Here is a 16,419-nt window from a genome sequence, read left to right on the forward strand (position 1 = left end):
GATGGTGGTTACACCCATTTACAAACTTAAGACACCCACACACAACCTAGTATAAAATGTCATACAGTTTAATGAATCAGGAGTACATTCTGTGCATAAAAACATCATACATCAATCTTTTTTTCAGATACTCTGACATTGAACAGATGCATCAGATCCTGCCACACGCCGCATAATTTGGTTTAAGTTTTGGTGTCCTGCATCATCATGACAGTAACGTCAATTTTGAGGGAACGCACTCGGCTGGACATAACATCTTAGTGATTGATTATTTCCCTGTAATGGCTCTGTCTAGCAGCTGAGCGTGAGAGTTTTATCTTGAATGAAAGAGGTCTCCACCACTTCAGTCTAGCACTGAGGCGGGACCAATAGTGTGCCAATAAATTACATGACATCAAAAAAGGACCATAAAAGAGGCATAAATTACATCCCCTCAGAAAATATTGACTATTACAAATGCTTTTACTAATAGCGCGCTAAAGAATAGAGACTGTTCCAAATCTATTCATTCCTCCTAATAATCATGGGGACTGTAAAAGTGATACTTGCAGTTGCTTTAAAGGCAGAGAGTGGTCATGCTTCTGTTTGGAACATTTCATAAATCTCATTATTTTTTATTGAACACAGGTTTCACTGCAACAAGGGGTCTACAAAGGCTTGACTTGGAGTGATTAGTATTGGCAAAAGGAGAAAGAAAACTTCACAGACTGTCGTAGATTACTTTTTTAACACTTCACAGCATTAAGATGGAGGCATCTTACAGCCTTAGGGCTATATGCTGACTCTTGATGAATGTCAAAAACATAACAAAATACACAATTTGCTTTGATTAGTTGCAATTAAATCAGTTTTTCTTCTACAGACTGAGGAATCAAAAGTAACTAAATCCAGGTCTATATTAGGCCTGGAATGGGCAATTAATTTTCCTGAGAGGCCACATGAGAAAACCAGGCTGTTGTGGAGGGCTGGAGCAAGAGACCCAACTCAATCCTGCTCAGCATGAATCATAAAAAGTATTTCATTATATGGTTTTGATAGGCTGCTAGTTACAGTTCATATCTGACAATTGAGGAGATTACAAATATTGCCTTAAATGTAGTAAATTTGGGGGAGGGGGGGGGGGTTTCAATTAGTGCTGATAGACAATTAAAATTTTTAATCAGATTAATCAAAGGGTTGCTGTGGATTAATTTTGATTAATCACGATTAAATATTAATTTTTAATGTTTATTAAATGCTTTTCATTTTGCATGAGCAAACAGACTCAAGAAAGAAGGGAATATATATTCACTTAGCGTGTTTGTCTGTAGAGATCTGTATTCTAGGTCTTATTCCAGAAACTTTAGCTCTTAGAACTCATGAAAGCAGGCTGGTGAACCTCTGTCTAATACATGCAAAGCATCTTATAGCTAGACATTGGAAAAATGTTGATTGTCCATCGAACTCATGGAATGCGCAACTGTCAACCTGCATAGCTATTGAAAGGCTCACACACACAATTAAACGGAAAACTCATACCTTCCACAAGATATGGAATTCATTTCTAAAATTTTTAGAATCAAGACCTGACATCTCATCATCATAACTTACAAAGTGAGACCATACCTCTTTTTTTTTTTTTTTTTTTTTTTTTTTAAATGATATTTGATTATGATACACAAAATACACAAAATACACAAAAATAGGACCAATGGCCCTGTAGCTTACCGGCCAAATTAAAAGCTTTGGGAAAAGTATCCAGATGTCATTTATTATCATCCAGTTATGTGTATTTGGAGGATTCCCAGCAATAACGTCACCGGGAATACTCTTCTGATCATGTGAACGAGGTTATTTCTAAACAAATAACGTGCGAAGGATCACACCGCACATGCCCAAAGGAAGTACAGTCGGCAATTGGTTGTTGGCAATAACGTGACCAGATTTCTTTACCGGAATGATGTTATTTGTAAACAATCAAACACGTGCGTCTGTAACATGCAGACATGTAAGAATTTGGATAACTCAAAACAACAAATTCAAATCAAGTTTAATGGTGCCAAGCGAATCAGCATATGGCTACCATGTTTTGGTCATATTCCAATCACATCTGTAAAAAATTCAAATTCCAACTTGATATCACTGATACTTACCGTTTTATTGTATCAATCCACTTCCTATCTCTTATAATGGGAGAAAATTTCAAAGTCACACCAAATCCAGAATCAGACCCGGATCGAAATAATTTCAATACCTTGTGTTGACATCATCATAAAGAAGCTGTATACCAAGTTTGAAGTCAATCAGAACTGTAGTTTTGGAGAAGATGACTATTGAAATTTTTTCCCCATAAGAGCCCATGTTAAATATTCTGTAAGTTCCCAGATCCAGAAGAAGATCCTGATCAGCATGTGGCTGTTATGTTTTGGTCATCTCCCCATCAGGGCTGTACTGTAGAAATTTCAACTTGATATCATTTATATTTACTGAGTTACTGCATCGATCCACTTCCTATATCTTATAATGGGGAAATTTTTCAAAGTGGCACCAAATCCAGAATCAGATCCGAATCTAAATAATTTCACTAATTTTTGTTGACATCATCATAAAGAAGCTGTATACCAAGTTTGAAGTCAATCGGAATTGTAGTTTCAGACAAGAAGACGATTGAAAGTTTTGTAACGGACGACAGACAACGACAGATGACGTCGCCGGATGCCGCATGACGACAATAGCTTACGGCCTATCGGCTGGTAAGCTAATAAAAATGGATGTTGAGAAGTATTCAAGTCACTATTACTTATAATGTCTGTCAATATTATTTTGTTATCTACTTTCACTGTTGTTTCAAAATTCAGATGTGGTCTGGGGGGGGGGGGGGGGGGGTGTTATGTTCAAGGAAGACCCACACAATATTACCAATTCATGTCAGAAAACATATATATGTGTTAAAACCTTAATAAAGATATGTGTTAAAAAAATTACCTCTGTGTGGATCCAAAACTGGTAAAGTAGATTCAACTGAATGTGAACGGCAAAAATTGATGGAGGGATAGCCAGAGCCATGGGCAGGTAGAACATCTGAAAAATACAGAACAATCAATTTCATTAAATGACAAAATTTGATGATGGTGTGTTTTGCACTGTTTCTTTGACAAAACATCAGTGTAAATCCTGGATTATGGCATGTTGTAGATCTTTAAGTCTACAGCCACCAGAAGCAGTGAAATGAGACTTAAGTGAGATGATCTGAACTTGACAAGTATCAGCATACGTATCAGCATAAGTAACCAGCTTACACAAACCCCTGCATGTTAAAGTGAGCTACCTAAAAATGTTCAGTCCCAACAGTTAAAAAAAAACAGACTTAAATTACCTCACTAGCTAAGAAACTTCAGTGCTATAAAATACATATAATGTGGCATTCTTTGTAAGAACTCATTCTTAAGCCCATTGTTTTTATTTTTGTTGCAAACAGACTCCCCGACAACATCACTTCAGTTGATTGAGAAGGATTAAACTCACTGCTGTTAACCTCAGAAACAACAACTCCAAATAAAAGATAGCTGGAAAAATAAGGAAAGTTCAAATTAAAAGAGAATGCAGTGACAATAAAATGTACTTGTACTTCAATGTAGATGATATTAAAAACAATCTATTTCATGTCTTGTTGACTTGATTTCAAGTCTGCATTCATTCCTCACATTTAATATACGGGATGGTGTGGAGGTGAAAGTGAAACTTAACAGCGTTACTTAATACTCTGTCACCTGCTGTTGTGAAGCTCACCTTTTCCCTACCTCCTGAATCTTCGCAAACTTTCATTTGAGGGGGCAGAATGTTTGTCCTGGCCTATTTTATATTATACGTAAGTATAATAAGTCTAATGTGACGGTGATGATTTATTTATTTGTGGTGTGGCGGCAAGGAACCTTGTCAGCGGAAATGCTGGATTACAATTTTCCCAAATCGAAGCTTTATTTCCTTAATTTTGCTGCCGCTACACATCGTTTCCACTGTTGCATTTCACAGACACTTATTGTGATGCACATGACACCAGGACCAACACAAAGTCTATGTTAGTTCCATCTTGAGTTGATAGTAAGTTGGATACAAATTTTTTGAAGACTGCAGTGCACATATTGTTAGTAGGGATATAACAATATGAAAATTTCATATCATGGTTACTGTGACCAAAACTAACGATATGAAAATTTCATATCACGGTTATTGTGACCAAAACTATCACGGTTATCATTATTATCACAGTATTATTGAAATTGTGCTCAAGATGTTCAAAAAGTACTTATACACAAACTGAAATAATTTAACCAAGTTGTATTTAAAAATAAATAAATAAAATAATAGGTACAATGTACTTTCTGTTGGCAGAAACATTCAAGTTTTAACCCTCAGGGGTCTGAATTTATTTTGGTCATTTTTCAGCACTTTTGATTTTGCCTTTATATACAATATAAACAAATGTTTACTACACCCAGGTTTGGTATCTTTTTTTTTTCAGCACAACTTCATCTATATCATCTGCCCATTATTTTTTTCACATTAACCTACTATAGCAACATAAAAGGCCAAAAAACACAAAAAAAATATATAAAATCCGATTTGAAAAATGTATATAATTTATTGCATAAATAACACAAAGATCCTTAATGAACCTTTTCAAAGACTTTAAAAGTGAATATCGGTTCCAAATATTAGGTATATAAAATTTAATTTGTAATAAATAAAAACTATACTCAAATATTTGACATTAAAGCAGATCTTTACATAGGGCTTTCCCCCCTAAAAGTATGGTAATCAAACACGGTTATCATGATAATTACAATTTTAACAGTAATACTAACCGTCTGCAATTTTACCATGGTTTATCGTTATACCGGAAATCGTTACATCCCTAATTGTTAGTAAATGTCATGTGATTTGTTTATCTCTCTGCATGTATATATATAACATTTTATTTCTATACATCTACAAATAATTTTATATATACTTTTATTGTTATTATCTAAATATATTCTCAAGAAGAAGAGCAGCAGTTGCAGATATTCAGACACCAGTGGATGAGGTAGTCTTGTTTGCCAGCAATTATTTGTTAGACAACATTGGTGCAGCACTGGAAAGGTCATTTTTCCATCTGATATGTTTAAAGAACACATATGAAACTAGAATCCTTCAGGACTGCAGACATGCAGCAGAGTGTGTGGAGGCCAATCTGCACCTCTTTACTGCTGGGGGAAGAGGCTGAGGCTGAGCTGCTCTATAAGAAGCTCTGGTATACAGTGGATGAAGAAGACAGGGAGGCAATCCTGGAGCCATTCAAATGAATTTTTATAATGTTGAGGATGTGTGGACATTTACTGAGGAAATTTTGAACAACAGAAAATATCTAGATTTCTGTGAATGCAGAGAACAAAAGTGATTTGAAGGAGAGTGTGTTTTTGTCTTTGATCTTTTCAGTTAAAATACTATAATGCAACAGAAGGGTTGTTTCTTACATTATTTTGTTTCTTTATGCACTATACACTTCAGATAATGGTGTTTGTAAAATGCCACAGTATAGACCTTGCTCATTACATTGTCACTGGAAATGAGAAGCATTTCTAGAAAACACTGAGAAAAAAAAAAAGACCAATGGCCCTGTAGCTTACTGGCCAAATTAAAAGCTTTGGGAAATGTATCCAGATGCCATTTATTATCACACAGTTATGTGCATTCATTATACTACTGAAATAGCTCAAGCTGAAAGCATGGATAGTTGGGATTTATTCTTTGATAGACCCCATAAGAGCCCATGTTAAATTTTCTGTAAGTTCCTGGATCCAGAAGAAGATCCTGATCAGCATGTGGCCATTATGTTTTGGTCATCTCCCCATCAGGGCTGTATTGTAGAAATTTCAACTTGATATAATTTATATTTACTGAGTTATTGCATCGATCCACTTCCTATCTCTTATAATGGGGAAATTTTTCAAAGTCGCACCAAATCCAGAATCAGATCTGGATCTAAATAATTTCACTACCTTTTGTTGACATCATCATAAAGAAGCGGTATACCAAGTTTGAAGTCAATTGGAATTGTAGTTTCGGAGAAGAAGACGATTGAAAGTTTTGTAACCAACGACCACGATGCCAGACGCCGCATGACGACAATAGCTTACAGCCTGTTGGCTGTTAAGCTAAAAAACAAGCCTAACTTTTTTTTCCTCTAACTTAATATAATGGGTGCCACTTTGTCCCTACAATGCAGGGAGGATAATATTACAGATAGAACATCCAATACATGTTGTTTTCTGGCATAAATCTCTATACCAGTTAGGGTATAGATTAAAAAGTTTTTTAAAATGCATATTACATTCATTTTTTTTTTTCACGTTTTCCCTCATAAATGCATCCAGAAGAAAATTGTTTCTCCATACAGTATTTTGCAAGAAAATACAAAAATTGTCAGGCAACCAATAGACTATTTTACTTTCCAAATGTGCTTTTTGATCTTATTTTGAAAATTGTAGGTTTAAAATAACCAGAGGTACGATTTTGTTTTGAAAATTGTGTATTTCCAATCCTGACAGTGGCGGTCAATCTTTATTTTGAAATTTTGCGTATTTCCGGTCCTGACAGTGGAGGTGCCTCACAGTGGCCGTCTGCAAGGGAGGGGTCTGACAGTGGCGGTCTGCAGCCAGACCCTTCTCCTTTGAACCACCATTTGTGGATGTGACAGCATTGTAGGGTTACGTTACATTGCTGTAAAACTAATACATGCTTGCTAGCTTTACATTTGTTTGTTTTAAGCCCAAGCATTAAGGTTTCAGTGTCATTTATTTCCAGTATAGTGCAGCTGTTCAATCAAGCCATCTATACACCCTGGCCCATCTTACCCATGATGTGAACTGCTGGGTGAGGGACTGCCTGAGGGCCGTGGTCATGTTGTAGAACTCAGAGCTGTGGTGGACCTGATGGGCAGCCCACAGGATGGACACCTCTGAAACAACACACATACAGATCAACACAGGAGGTCCAAAAGCCTCTCTCTCATAAGAGGTTATCACTTCAGTCACCTTCTCAGGATTATTGCTGAGCTAACAGCAGCCATGGAACTTTGCCCAGGGGACCCATGCACAGACCCTGACCCCTCACACACTGCTTTTACAGCACCACGACAAGTGATTTATCTAAAAAATAAACCCTTTCCCACATGAGTAACAAGACACTTTCATTCAGAAGCAGCCATTTTGGTTCTGTTTCTGGCCAACCAGCCTTGATGAAAATTTCAGGCCGAGACCATTGCCGACCTTCTGGAGAGGGGTGGGATTTCAGGATATTATAACATTGGGGGTATTTTGCTGCAGCTGGTAACCATCCAGTTATGTCCCAGTGCTGCAGTTTACATTCCTCTGCTGTGTTGTGATACTTGCTACATTAATATCTGTATTACACTTCGCTTTAACATCCAAAGGGAACATGTTCGTTAAGTTTCACTGGATCTCCGGGCCATTTCCGGACCACCCCGTCTAGACTGTGCTTTTTGGCACCTCCTGTCCACCCTGGCTTCTGCAGCCATACACAGCAGAGAACAGTAACCTTCAAAGATTGCAGAACCGCAAAGCCTCATATAGCCTATTGATATTAAAGTGTTTAATATAGTAAAAGAGCCATTCAATGAGGTTACAATCTCATGTGACTGCCTCGATGTGTGATAGAATTTGCAATTAAGAGGGAACCAAAGACCAAACCAAGGTTCATATTTTTTCCTTTAAATCCTATACTTTTGGTCTGGTTAGTTTCACCTGCAATTTTGAGAGTAAACTAAACTATGTGATAAGCCTACATCTTGCCATCATCCATGTGTGCTGCATCTCCATGTACTCCACATGGATTAGTTTATAGACACAACTGGGTGATCCATCTGTTATGTTATTTGCATTATTGTGCCACTTTCCAAACCAAAAACTAAAACAATTAACCTGGCAGCAGACCAGCAACTCCAGTTCTATGGAGTAAAATTACTTTTTTTGTTGAGGAAATCTGCTGGCTTTAAAAGGAATGATGTAGATGGCTTAGTTTAATTTTTACCATCACACACTAGCCTTTATGTTACAGTTGACTATGTATTGAAATCCTTCCATTGCAGTATATGAAATTAATGTATAATATAAATTATATATAAACAGGAGTCAGTAATTGTTCTATCGTTAAAATAGTCATGCCATAATTAATCACAATTCATTCTTTTACTTCTGAACAGCCGAATAATAATATCGTCAAATATTCTGACTTCACTAGGTGCAGTATTTATAAGGAGAAAAAAACCCACCAATTTAAATGTATTTTACAGTATAGGTTACTGAAGCAAAAGGAGAATTTGTTCATCAACGCTAACAAAAAATCAGATTATAGTGCTAATGCTTCATTTAAAATGTCCCTCTTCTGCATAAGGTGGCAAAAACACCTTTGAAGTGCAACAAGAAGCCCTATTGCCTGAATCCTGCTATCTTGAGAGGCATTTGGATTTGATAGATCACGCAAGATTCCATGACCCAAATGGTCAAAACAGCAAAACCAAAACACATTTATACCAATGTGTGGTCCTGTACTCGGCATTTGTGTGCTTGGGGTATTAGAACATATCTTAGTGGGGTAGCAGCTAATGGAACAATTACAGCTGTCAAGAGCATCTCCTGCTGCTCCAATCTCACATCAAACATGGATGTATTATTTCTCTGAATATGTCACAACACAGAGCCAAGCAGCGTCAGTACCTGTTTTCATAATGGACTGAGTGCAGACTGGACTGGAAGTACAAGAAAAACATAAGGGCAAGGTCAAAGGTGTCACGGATGGACAGCCCACTACTATTTGATTCATAACTTTTGACCCAGACAAGTTTAAGACAAATATTACACATAATTGGAAAGGTCTAATCGGCATCTTAAACATACTCAAAGGGCAAAATTTAGTTTCAAATATTTTAAAATGAAAAATATAAAAAAAATAAAATACTGAGTCACAGATGGACAAAAAATTAACATCTATTTTTTGCAAGAATTCCAAGTTCTCAAAAGTGACATTCCTATGACATTTTCATCCTAAAATTTATTCAATGTATACCTTAAACCCTCTATTTGACAACCTAATAATTGGTTAGAAGAAAAAAATATTTTATCGTACCTAAATAGCAAGAGTTTGGATAAATGGCTGCATCACGGATGGACAAAGCCAAGAACATCATGGATGGACAACAAAAGTAAATATCAAATTAAATATTTTTTTTATTTCAATTATCAATTTCATATACATTTTGTTACAATATTTGCAACATACAAATTTACAAATATTAACATTACAATCAAATGTATTTTGCATAGATATACAGTACAGGCCAAAAGTGGCAAAAGTGTGTATTGGCAAGAATCTGGCGATACGATACAAATCACAATACTAGGATCACGATACAATATGTCACAATATATCATGATACTGTTAAAAATGATACTGTTTTTTTTTTTTTTTTTTTTTTTTTAAATAATTATTTCCTGGAGGAACTGAATTTCACCAGAAATATGCACAAACACTAAACACATTTTTATTTGATCACAACAGGATCTAATGCTATATTAAAAAAATTTCCTGTGTTAAAACATAAATTATGTTTTACAGAACTTACAGATTAAGATCCTTCTCAAATGTTCACATTCTGTTAGTTTGTAACTAGTATCATAACATTTTTGTGCAATCCCAAAAAAGGAACTAACATCTGCCTCTCTCAGAGAGTAAAATGTGCTTTTAGGATGCTTCAAATAACCATTATATAATAAAACAATGTTAAATAATAATAAATAAGATATAAACAATACAGAAAACCAAAAAACAAAAAGGAACCTCTGCCATGTCTGCATTTAAATAAATATCTATAAATATTGATACAGTACTTTTAAATATCAATACAGTATTTTGAAATGAAATATCGCAATATTGCAGAACCGAGATTTTCTAACACCCCTAAGTAGAAGTAGCTTAAATTCATTTACATAAATTAAATATTCCAAAAAGTTTCAACTAACTCCTCTCACTGTTTAATAAACTTGTGAATTGGATCATGACCAGCAGTCGTAAAACCCAATGGGTCGATGGTTGGATACACCTGTGTAAACACAACGCTGAAATGTGGAGGTGTGTGATGTGAGAGCAGAGAAGCAGCACATTCTGTCAGGAATAGTTCCCAATCCAAGGAAGAAAGATGAAATTCCTCAACCACTGGAGGAACCCCGGGGATCCAAGTGAAAACTACCGTTCCCAAGCAATACTCCACACCTTGCTTATTTAACAGAGTTATTTGCTGGTTTTCAGCAGGTGTGAAAGAATAAATGTCACAGGGAATGTTTTTGGAAATGTCAATATGATGATAAATGGTGTATTTTGGGGCAAGCTGAAAAAAGAAGCTACATGTATAGACTTAATGTCAAACTTTATTTGCCCCGTAAACTGCCAGAAGTTTCAAACTAACCACCAGACTAGGAGAAAAGTAGACTGGAGGTATAACTCATATGAAGAAAAATTATGGCTTTCGCTCTGACCCGAGAAGGATTCAGAGGTGGACTCTCTTGCTAAGAGACATATTCAAAGGATAATCCAGCCTTTGTCTAAATCCAGCAGCCAGAATCTTTGTTTTTTCTTTCTTTTCCTTCTCACTGGAGTCATGCTTGGCAGGGTCCTCAACTAAGGGTGGTTAAGATTGATGCTCGTTGTCAATGATAGGAAGTAGAAACTGCTAGGCTTGACTGCAAGCCTATGTCCTCATCTCTGGACTCGGTGGGACATCACATAGTTTGGCAGGGCCTATTCAGCAGGGAAGTCCAGTTAATGGTGAGAACCAATGCCACAAAGTCCGTGTTCCCAGCAAGAGCAGAGAGACTTCCAATCCACAGAACATTAGGGATGAGTGCACACTAAACGGCTGACAGACACTTGTGACACTTCATACCAAAGCAGCATAAAAACATAGGCTGTCAGATTTCCATTCACAGGCTAAAACATTTACACAGAAGTGATTTCTACAATGTTTTTTTGCCTCCTGTATTATGCAGCCTTGCTATTTAAGTGACAATGTGCGGCAGAGCTGTTTATTATTGCAAAATAAACCCTAGGATGATGACATCACTGAACTCCTCACAGTAATTTACTGAGGAAATCAATAATTTGACACAAAACAGTTTGTTTGATTTGAAGATTATTTTACAGCTACAGATTAATTTATTAGATTGTAACAACTGCATGTGAATATAGCATAGCTGATGTCATACAGAACAAAGAATTGACCATAGAACTGATTCATTAGAGCCATCACAAATGAGAATTCAACAAATGTAAGTGTGAAAAAATGCTCATAAATGTCACTGGGCTCAGGTATAGTTTGAATCCTTTTTAATACTGGTGGTAAAACACTACTTTAAAAACCATAAAAAATGATGGTAAACATCATTAAAAGAATAGAGTCTTAAGACATGCACATCCCCTGTGACAAAGAATGTTGCCGGGGGCCACTTGTAAATTATGGAAACGCTCATTACTTCATTTTCTTATTTTCTAAATCTTTCCTACTGTAAATAATCTACATACTTGTAAGTCCACTGATCACATGACTGGTAACACTAAGAGAGTTAGGGTATTTAAGATGGCTTCTCTGTATTTGTTGCTCTAGACGTCTGAAGAGCAGCACTGGTGCTCAAAGCATTACAGCTGAAATAGACCATTATACAGGAACTATACTGGTGTACAGATTTTTTTCAAGTCCACAACAGAACATTATAAATGCATACAGAAACATCAAGTACAAAGTGACAGATATAGGCCTATGTATTTGATAAAAAGGAAATAAGAAGAAAAGTAAAATAAATAAATAAATAAATAAATTTGTGGTTTAAAGAAGCTTTGTCCATTTGCACAAAAATGTTCAAATTTACAACATGGATTTGAATGCACCATGAAGCCCCCATTTGTGTGACAGGTCATGAACAGCAGAAGCAGTGCAGTCTTTCAGCTTTTTTATTCCTTGACTATTTTGGTAGTGACATTCGTTTATATTTTTGTATTGTCATAATTCTAACTATCAGGATATACAGTTCTTATCTTAGAGGTTTATTTTACGCTGCCAACTTTAAAAACAGGTGTGCGCTTCATTAAATTTGATGTTTTATCCCTTTTCACACAGGTGTTTGTTGCACATCCTGTTGAACTAGCACCAAAATGAGGTGTTAAATTTGTGTTACCATGACCATGAATTGCAGTTTTAGGTACCTCACCCTAGTCATGGCTGAGACTTTTAGCTGTGCTTTAATCATCATATGGTTTAATGCTATGGAACATGACAAGTTGTACCATGTCTGTATTCTGAACACAAACAACCTGAAGTCTAGCAGCTGGCTGATGTACTATTCTACTTTAAGATACACAGCTAAATTGTCATTATACAAAATGAAGCCTATAAGGCATAATCAGTCATGGAGCCTTAGACATTGACACAGCCTGTTTACGTCCACTTCAGGCCTGTCAAGAACTACATAATGTGAGTCATATAACCTGAGATCCAAAGTCTCTTTGAGCTCTATAAGTTTTGCTCCAGATGAAGACTGCAATAAGTGTCAATGATTATCAGTCTGCACACTGAAAAATGCAGCTATAAAAAGAAAGTATGACTAAACAGAAATAATCAGGCTCGAAGCAGATCCAAACTGACTGTCTTTAAGTACTCAAAGGTTTCTGAAACACTTTTACACTTCCATCAATCAGCTGCTTAGATAATCACCTTAAGCAACAAATTGCTGGCACTAACTAGCAGTGCCAATAATGTGCAGCCCTCGGAGTGGAGGGCTGCCCTGTCTGTCACAGTGGTAATGGGCTGTGAACAGCCTTCCAGTGTTTAGATTGGAGAGATCTTGGATGGGGTGCAACCCAAACACAGAACGCTGCACTGGATGGGATGGTGGGCCAACTCCCCTCCACTGCTGCCATACGTCATGCTGTCCACACAGCTCAGTCACACACACTAAACTAAACACACTAACCCTGTTCAGGCCCACTTACAGCTCACACAAACAGGGTGTTAAAATTACACACTAAATGTGAAAGGCCTTCTTCTACTTACCACTAAGTGCAGGTAAGAATGATGGTCTGATTAGACTCTAATCAGTCTACACTACGTTATACAATCAGACATGTGTTATGGGAATATCTACATCATAATCATCGTAAGCTTCCATTAATTGCAGATGGTTCTGTAGAAAAGGTAAGAAACACAAAGTGAGGGTTAACTGCTTAACATTTAATGTCACAAATTTGTATTGAACCGTTTCCATGATGGACTCAGCTGAGACAACGTATGCATTCCCCCAGTGCCAGGTTGGGCATATTCATACCTATTCAGGACACTGAAAATAATTTTGGGACATCAATAAAAGCATCTCTATCTCCTGAGTTGGGAAAATCTGTTTTACTACGCCTGTTGTCCGAAATTTGCTTCAAACCAAACTTCTGTCTGTTAATTTGACTACAGCAAATTAAAAAAATCTCCAGTTAATCTAGTATGTGTTTGAAAACAAAAACATATAATCTTTTCAAATATACTTGTATATACACTACCTCGCCTAAAAATGATGGATGATGGAGAATTGGACCGCTGCATCAAGTCTTCAGCATGTCCTAAATTAGAGTCTGGATTTTGTGGTGGCTAATCCATGTGTGAAAATGATGTCTCATTCTCCCTCATCCATTCTGTCACAGGCCTAATGACCTTAATCAATCCTGGCATTGTCCACTCCTTTTGATGTTAAAGAAATAAGAGACTACTTGCTGCAGTTAAGAGTTAAATTAAAACAGCCTGGCCAAAAAAAAAGTAACTGCCTGGATTTAACTAAGCAGATAGTTCAGATCCTTCCGTTGGCGAGTATTGCAGTGGTTGATAATGTTTGAGCTGTAGCAAGTTATTTAACTCTAACTGATGCAGTAAGTAGCCTCTCATTTCTTTAATGTCAAAAAGACTGGACAATGCCAGGATTCATCAGGGTCATAAGGCTTGTGACAGAGTGGTTCAGGGAGAATGAGACATCATTTTCACATACAGATTAGCCTCCATAAAGTCTAAACACTAATTTGGAATGTGATGAAGATTTGATGCAGCGGTGCGGTGCATCATCAAAAATCAGAAATTAATGCAACTATGGATGGAAAAAATATTATGAACCTTACTGCGACACTACATAAGCACTATGTAGCAAAAAAGATGTCACAGTGAATGTCTCTTGTATTCAAAACCAAAGGTGGTGCAGTGAAATATTGTATGTGCAATTTTTTTTTGGCTGGACAGTGGAAATTCAGGCATTAAGAGGTTAACATCTAAACACCTAAACCCAATTTTCATGGAAGGGCTTACAAGTACATTTTCCCAATTTACTTAATGATACTGTCCTTTATGTGAGCACGACGACTGAACAGCCAAAAACTACTGCAGTTCTTACTATTCCTCTTGTGTGCATTTAACAGCCCACATAAGAGCCAGCACTCCTCTTACGGGTCCTTCATATTAATACTTTATTCCTCTAATAGTTTGGAAGTTTGTCATCAGCCGTGTCAGCAGTGGAAGTCTCGTCATTTGTCAAAGCTGTTAACAGTGGGACGTCAGAGTGTGAAGAGCCTGGACCACATGAGGGCAGCCGCCAGTTGGACCAAGGCTTCTGCCGAGCTCAGCAACCCCTCGATGATCATACCACACTCTGTTCTTGTGCACTCAGTGCGTCTCATACAGGGCCTGTGGAAGGCTTCCCTTCATGATGTGAACTTCAATAGGACCAGCAAAACAATCGCTCGCTCTTTCATCAAAAACAGTGCAGATGACAAGTGAGAGCACAGTGACCTATACATCACTGTTGATGTTATCTCTGCTTCCCATGAGGCATTTCACTTAGCCTTGTCTGCTGTGGTTAGCAAGACCCAGACATCCTGACCAAACAGAACAGAACAGGCAAACCAAGCTGAGGCCCGGATTCTTCTATCAATCCCAAAACCTGCTTTGGTCCAGGAACTTGCCGTCAGATCGAAGATTTATGGCGCCCCAGCTGACCGGAGGCAGGTCAAACCCCCAAACTCCCACCCCCGCACCCTACCACACAGACAGGGGGAACACTTCAAACAATAACATCCACATCAGCTGGGTCTCCTCTGGGACAAAGATAGAGGGGAGGACAGTGGAGGAGACCAGAGTGCTGAGTACATCTCTTTGTCTTAACTGCTGCTGTGTGGAGGGTTAAAGGAGTGGGAGGGGTGTGGGCACATAACAAGGACACAAACAGTACCAAGAGGAAGTAATGAAGTGCCGCTGCAGGAAAAGAAAAAAAATATTTTAAACATCCAGGAAAGTAAAGGTTATCTCAAAAGAAAAAACAGTGAAGTGCCAAAAGATAGATAAATTATCAATAAGGCACCATGTTAAAGGAAACTTGAGTACGGAGCATTGTCTGCCTTCTGTTCCCCGTGTGTATGTAGTTTGGTCAACCACATTGTGTGTGAAAACTGTACATGATATTGGTACTTGACATCACACACACAATCTTTTTGCTGGGTTGCACATTTTCCGTATAGACAGCATGATTGTAGGTTCAATCGTGTGGGAATGGTAGCAATTTGAAAATGGTCCTATTCATTTCAGGTGGACGAATTAGTTTTTTGGCAATTTTAACAAAAACCGTACGTCAGACCGTTAACAGAAGTCATAGCGCATCTTTCAAGACCAAGCTGCGCATTTTTGCATTAATATTTTTGGGTCTAGTTCCAAAGCTGTGGGCCGTTTTTTTGTTTGTTTGTTTTTTTCATCATGATGATAATAATAAAATAAAATAATAATAATAATAATAATAATAATAATAGTATCTTGCATTGCATTCAAGCACACAGTACTAACATTAGTATAAAAGTATATATAAAAATATCTATATAAATAAGATTTCTGTCTTTAATTTTGTTGAGCTGATCAAGAAACTGTATATCCCCCTGGAGATCAATAACATTCATCTGTATCAACCGACAATTATTTCACAAGGCCAGTTTACTACTGTGTTTCATAAAAGTGCACGGCAGAAATCATGCAAAATACAACTTTTGTCAAGATATAATTTATACCATGCAATACAATGTCATACTGTCACACTTTTTATTTCAACTCAGAGTTGCATTAATTTTAGGACAAGATCTCGTATTGTTGATGGGAGAGTCAGAATGCTGTGTAAAGTCTTCTCCAGCACATCCCACAGATTCTCAAAGGGATTCAGGTCTGGACTGTGCGAAAATAATGTCTCATGCTCCCTGAACCATTCTTTGACAAGCCAGATGAGCCTGATGAATCCTAGCATTGTCCATTGTTATTTTTTTATGCTT

General features: G+C 37.1%; 1 protein-coding gene across 1 annotated transcript in view; it reads right to left on the reverse strand.

The window, feature by feature from the left end:
* agmo (alkylglycerol monooxygenase) overlaps nucleotides 1-16,419 on the reverse strand; it is a 110,144-nt gene that overhangs the window by 63,626 nt on the left and 30,099 nt on the right. Inside the window, exons 4-5 of the mRNA XM_030159227.1 lie at nucleotides 6,876-6,979; nucleotides 2,965-3,060 (exon numbers count right to left, since the gene is read on the reverse strand). Of these exons, the coding sequence (XP_030015087.1) occupies nucleotides 2,965-3,060; nucleotides 6,876-6,979 (200 nt within the window). The remainder of the gene's footprint in view (nucleotides 1-2,964; nucleotides 3,061-6,875; nucleotides 6,980-16,419) is intronic.

This window comes from Sphaeramia orbicularis, chromosome 16 (genome assembly GCF_902148855.1).
Source record: "Sphaeramia orbicularis chromosome 16, fSphaOr1.1, whole genome shotgun sequence".
Lineage (NCBI taxonomy): Eukaryota > Metazoa > Chordata > Actinopteri > Kurtiformes > Apogonidae > Sphaeramia > Sphaeramia orbicularis.